Below are 5,943 nucleotides of genomic sequence, written 5' to 3'. Positions count from 1 at the left end.
AAGAGATAAGTCCAAAAGGAATAAGTTATAGCAGGCCACAGACCAGGAGGAATGTACGTATTTCAAATGACAGTGAACACTCATTTAAAAGGTCATATAAAACGCTTATCTAAAGTGGTCATGAACTTTCATGGCGAAGGAAGTACCGTTAGAAATCCCAGACAGGCTGCTTTTAAAACGCTATTTATGTAACAACCTCGAAAGGTTACTAGTAAACAGTTCATACCTGTTTATCAGCACTGCTCACAGGGTAGGAGGTACGGCTAATAGTAATAGGAGGACAGTTGTAGCGTTGTCATCGTTCGTTCTCGCGAGAGTTAGGACGACATGGCAGCTGTACAGAAACTTCAGAGGTGTGCGGTGTCTCAGACTGGGAAACACACCGCATCTGTCATTTTCCTACATGGCTCAGGTGTTTTCTTGTTAATGATATCAAATCTTTTTCATTTTTATCCCTCTTCATAAAATTCGTTGTTTCGTTCAGTGGTTAGCTTAGTAGTTAGCAAGCAACGTACAAGGTCGCTAACTTGACAACATTTTGATTACAGAAACTCGCAAGTACACCCGGTTGTACTCCTCTGTAATGTTAAGGACTGAATTTCTTCTGATCGGTTTAATCTGCTGGCTAATAAGAGCTGATGCCAGTTCATGCAGACAAGTTGTAGTCAAAATTATTATGACTAAAAGCTCTTTGAAAAGACAAGCCGACCGGATGCTGCTGCACGTTAGCCTCAGTTTAATGCAGTGAATCACAGCAACCAAGCAAAGCAGTGACTTGCAGCCTTGATTTTTCAGTTGCTTATTATGTCACTACGCTCATTAATCACGTCTCAGCAATATTTGTTCAGTGTGGGGTGAGGTTATGTGTACTTGACATGAAACAATTATTTAAACAGTTTTCTTCATGAATTGATTGAAAGTGTCAACCCAGGTAACTACCAGCAGGCATATGAAATCGATTTTCTTTTTCATTGAACGGTCAGTAAAACTCGCGCTGAGTCAAAACATGAGTCACTTTATATTTTTCTGCAGTCGTTTCACTTAATTCACAGACAATGAGATACTATCTGTCACAAACATAGAAAGATATTGGTAATAAACGCAGTTTTCTTTTTTTCTTTAGCGTACATTGCAAAGCGTTAGCGCGTTGAGAATCTTTCGCCATAAATGAATACTAATGTATCTGTTTAATGTGTTAGGAGACACAGGGCAGGGTCTGCGGGCGTGGGTTCGCGATGTTTTGACACAGGATTTGGCTTTTTCACATATCAGAGTTGTCTACCCCACAGCTCCAGCAAGGTAAACAAGTAAAATTTATTCAGGGTCAGTTTATCTAAGAAACATCACGTGGTTGCTTTTTCAGTAAACCGGAGACTGATTCCCTAAGCTTTCTGTAATACAAAACCACCCCAGTGCTTAATCATATCTTTATCAGAGCACCACTAACCCATAAAACAAATTGGGTATCTCTTTGACCATATGTCATGGTAAAAAGCCAAACCTGATAAGTCACATAATGCTTTAATTCTGACCTTTATGGAAGTAAACAGTTCTGCATGACCTCAAGTTTTTCGTTTATTTAATCTCTCACACTCCTCTGCTCACACCTTAACCCGCTGAAATCAAGCGATGAAACTGCGCAGTCCTCTTCCAAGTCCCGTTTTCGCCCAAGAATAAGTGTTGTAATACAATTAAAATATGTTTTTACTTGCTTGATTTTGCTTTCTTGGATATCGCATGTCTCACTTAAACCCAATAAACTTGCACAAACGACCACATTTTCATCATAAAACCTGAGCGTCTGACGGTGTTTCTCTCCAGGCCTTACACGCCCATGCATGGGACCCTGTCTCATGTATGGTTTGACCGTTACAAGATCTCCAACAACTGCCCGGAGCACTTGGAGTCCATAGAGGCCATGTGCGACTCTCTGGGAGCTGTCATTCAGGATGAGGTGCGGGCCGGCGTGCCGAAAAACAGAATGATTATCGGTATGTATCCCCCCGTTCCAAGAGCCCCGTCCACTCTCGGCCCCGTTTCGTGTTCTTTTTTTTTTTTTTTTTCCCCTCCTCTGTTTCACAGTGTTAAACAGATGCTCTGAAGTCTCTCCATTATAGTGTAAAATGAAGAATGCAACCTATCAAACATTTTATTCCTTTCATACCCTGCCAGTAGTGAGCTCAAAAATATTTCTGGATTATTCTCAGGTTTCTGTAAAGCATTATCTCCCAATAGTTTGGTTATCAGGTTCACATATGAATCACGATGAAATAAAAGTGTCAGGAAATCATTCAGTATAAAATATATATATATATATATATATATATATATATATATGTGTGTGTGTGTATGTGTATATATATATATAACATAATCCAGGTATGTTCCCATAGGAAATATGAAGGGGGCACAATGAGTTATAAGCCATAAAGAGGTCGTTCACGAAAGATTTTGCCTAGAGTGGAGGAATCGGTGACAGCAGATGGGGTAAAAGGGTTAACCGACAAGCCAAGAGGTGTATGTTTTTATTTTTATATATATATATATATATATATACACACACACACACAGAGACACTTGTGAGTAAGAACTGAAAAGAGAAAAAGAGAGAGAGAAAAAAAGAAAAAGAAAAAACATTGTGTGAATAGCTTAGTGTGGAAGGACAGAAAAGCCCCTGAACTGAGTTCCAGGGAAACTGATTCAAAAAACACATGTTCCTATGAGACTGCTGAAATATTATCTCCTTAAATCATAACTTTTTGTCATTAACTATAAATACTCATTGGAGAAACGAAGTGGTCTGTACCCTGAGTCCATTTGACGAACTGACAAGTGCCAGAACTTTCCATGGAAAACGTTTTTTGGTTTTTTTTTAAATTTTATTTTATTTTATTTTTTTGTTGTTTTTTCTTTTTCTTTTTCTTTAAGAGCATGAACTGTAAGCTATTGTGTATGTTTTTTCGGTCTCTTCAAGAGCATGGATTCAAAGGAAGGGGGGAAAAACCCTGGAGGGATGAGGTATCAAACACGCATACAAGGAAAGATTTTTTTAAATTTTTTTTTTAACTCAACAGCAAAGAGGTGTTGAGAAATTAAAAAGGAGCAGTTCCATGGCTTAGCACACAGGAGTGAAGATGGAGGTCCCTGGGAGGGGTGCACCGCTGTTGAGGAAAATATTTGACGAAGCGGTCTGTTCTAAGGCGGTCTGTTCGTGCTGCTACTGCTGCTGCTGCTGATGATGATGATGAAGATCAGAAAAGGATGGGTCCCAACAGCTGCCTCACCTCTGCTGTGATGGTAAAGATTACGTGAATTCTGTCTACCCTTGGTCTTTTCTTCCGAACCAAGCGCTCTGTCCGTCCGGACGGAGTGACGGGTACTCCTGCGCTTTCCCAGACTTGCCCAGATTTACCCAGATGTGTGAGATTAAGGACAGGCTCACGAGAGGGTGCCTCTTTTTTGAAAAAAAAAAAAAAAAGTTTGGTGATGTGGAACTAAGGACTGACTCTCATTTTCTTTTAACCCCCTCTCCCCCCCCCCCCCCCCCCCCCCCCCCTTTTATGGGACTTTTCTTGTTTTTTTGTTTGTTTGTTTTTTTGCTGCTTTGGAAAGCTTCAGATGTCAAGATGTCTTTAGCCACTGTAGATAATGGAGAGTTCAGCATTCTAATATTTATGCGTTAGGCACCGATTCATGCTCTGTTTGGTTTTTGGTTTGCTTGGGGGGGGGGGTTCCATTCACTTTAAATGAGCTGTGTTTGACCGGGTCTGACTTCGTTTAATAAAACCAAACTACTGTAACTGGTGGCGATCGACTTCCTCTGTCATATCAAATGCATTTCAACACGTCTTAAAATATTATTTATTTGACATCGTAATAAAAAGAAAGAAAGAAAGAAAAAAAAAAAAAAGGGGACAGCAGTCACATGGGCTATTGTGACGATCTGTAAATATAGGATATTAATATTGCATTTTGGCCATAAGGCTGTCACTAAACACTCCAGAGAATGAGTCACTGGACAATTAGGGATGTTGCTTAATTAAAAGCAGCTGCGATGTAAATACGCCAACAAAATCATAAAAGCGTGTCTGTAATTCAACAGTGCTCAAAACAGTTTAGTGCCTAGAAACGGAGCCAGTTTCTTTCTTTGAGGAGGGGAAAAAAAAAAAAAAAAGAAATATTTGTAACGGAGATTGTCTGTGTGTTTGACTCTAGGAGGATTCTCAATGGGTGGAGCCATGGCGTTACACCTGGCGTGCAGGTACCACCGTGACGTGGCGGGAGTTTTCGCCCTGTCAAGCTTCCTAAATAAAGGATCTGTCGTGTATCAGGTAATTAACAACCGGGGTTGGGTCAAAATTCATCTACCCTCCCTGAAGGATTTGATTAAAACCTTTTTCTGACACACACACTGGCCCCTAATACTCCGTAGCTCCTCGTTGGCCACGGCAATAAAATGAAACAGGTGTGATAGATTAAGACTGAAACATAATTCTGCTAGAAGGTAAACTTCCAGAAGGATAGTTGATCACTCCTTTGTTTCTTTATTTAATTTGTACTCTTTTTTTTTTCTTTGCTTCTCATCCTATACATCTCTGTGTGGAATGACCAGTGATATCGAGAGAGAATAACTAACTCGAAGGACACTGAGAAACATCTGGAAAAGATTTACTCACAATGCCTCACTTAATATCAGATTAACTGGGGTGTTTTACTCGCTCTTTCCTGCCTCTCTGTGCCCTTCGTGTGTAGGCAGTGGAGAACGCTGCAGGAAGCCCCCTACCGGAGCTCTTCCAGTGTCACGGAACGTCGGATGAACTCGTGTTCCACAGCTGGGGCGAGGAAACGGCGACGCTGCTCAGGAAGGCCGGGATGAACGCTACCTTCCATTCCTTCCCGGGCCTCCATCACCAGCTCTGCCAACAGGAAATGGAGCTGCTTCGCTCCTGGATACTAAAGAAACTGCCCGACGACGCCGTCCCGCGCTGACCAAGATCCAAAATGGACCCAAGTTTCTTCTCTTTTTACTTGAATTCTAATAAACTATTTTCATTTCCACAACAACGCTTATGTTTCAGATTTACTTGTACATGGTTTGTGTTTGTTTTCGTCCTGGGTTTTCGTGTGCGTATGTGTGTGTGTTTCTGTAAGTGCTAATGCGTTTACTGTTTTTTCCAATCATTCATGTGTGTAAACATGGGTTAATATAGCTGTAAAAACTCTGTAAGATCCTGACCCTGCCAACATGTGTTGCTCTTCAAAGCTCCACTTTTTTTTTTTTTCGTATGTACTTTGCAGCTGGCAATCCAAAAACGCTTTAAGTCTCTCACGCGGAGTCAGCCTGTGCTGTATCGTGATGACTGTTCCCTGGAAGTCGAGCTTGGCCCTGTCCGCTTGTGGTCAGGCCGGAGCGGCAGGTAGAACCATCACACGGCAGAGCGAGGAATGTCGTTCTCCGCTCTGCGGTCTGAGAAAAGTTGTGCTTCGATCCGATTGGCACTCGCGCAGTTTCCTGTAGTGTTAGGTAGCTCTCATTCCGTTCTATTCTTTCTTTCTCTCTCTTTTTTTCCCCTCCAAACACCATTATCTTTTTTGCCAGAAATCTGCTAAGCATGTGTTGCGAGGTCTGTTCTGTTCGCTCGGTAGTTCCATGCAGTAACACACATCGCTTCACTAATGGTTATTAGGGGGAAGTGGTTAGTGATTTCTCTGTGTTGCGTTTAAAGTTGTCCGGATGTTCTGCTTCGCTTGCAAACCGGGGCTTCAAGCCAAAGCAAACACACGCTGGGGCTATGAGTGCTGCTCACTGTAAGTCCAAATAATAATAATAATAAAAGAAAAAAAAAACCCTGAGAATTATGATTTTTGTTTTGATTGCGTTCTAACGGAGTTCGGCTGAAAGCCGCCTTGGGATTAAGTCGGTAGCTTTTTTTGTGCGCGGAA

At 41.5% G+C, this 5,943-nt stretch overlaps 1 protein-coding gene across 1 annotated transcript; it reads left to right on the top strand.

Moving 5' to 3' along the window:
• The first annotated feature begins 327 nt into the window (after positions 1–327).
• lyplal1 (lysophospholipase like 1) lies at positions 328–5,061 on the top strand. The gene is made up of 5 exons (XM_030784774.1): positions 328–412; positions 1,200–1,299; positions 1,822–1,991; positions 4,216–4,331; positions 4,753–5,061. Exons 1-5 carry the CDS (start codon positions 328–330, stop codon positions 4,987–4,989), a joined length of 708 nt encoding a protein of 235 aa, XP_030640634.1. The 3' UTR covers positions 4,990–5,061.
• The last annotated feature ends 882 nt before the right edge of the window (positions 5,062–5,943 follow it).

The sequence above is a fragment of the Chanos chanos genome, chromosome 9, assembly GCF_902362185.1.
Source record: "Chanos chanos chromosome 9, fChaCha1.1, whole genome shotgun sequence".
Lineage (NCBI taxonomy): Eukaryota > Metazoa > Chordata > Actinopteri > Gonorynchiformes > Chanidae > Chanos > Chanos chanos.
This window is presented reverse-complemented; position numbering and strand designations above follow the sequence as displayed.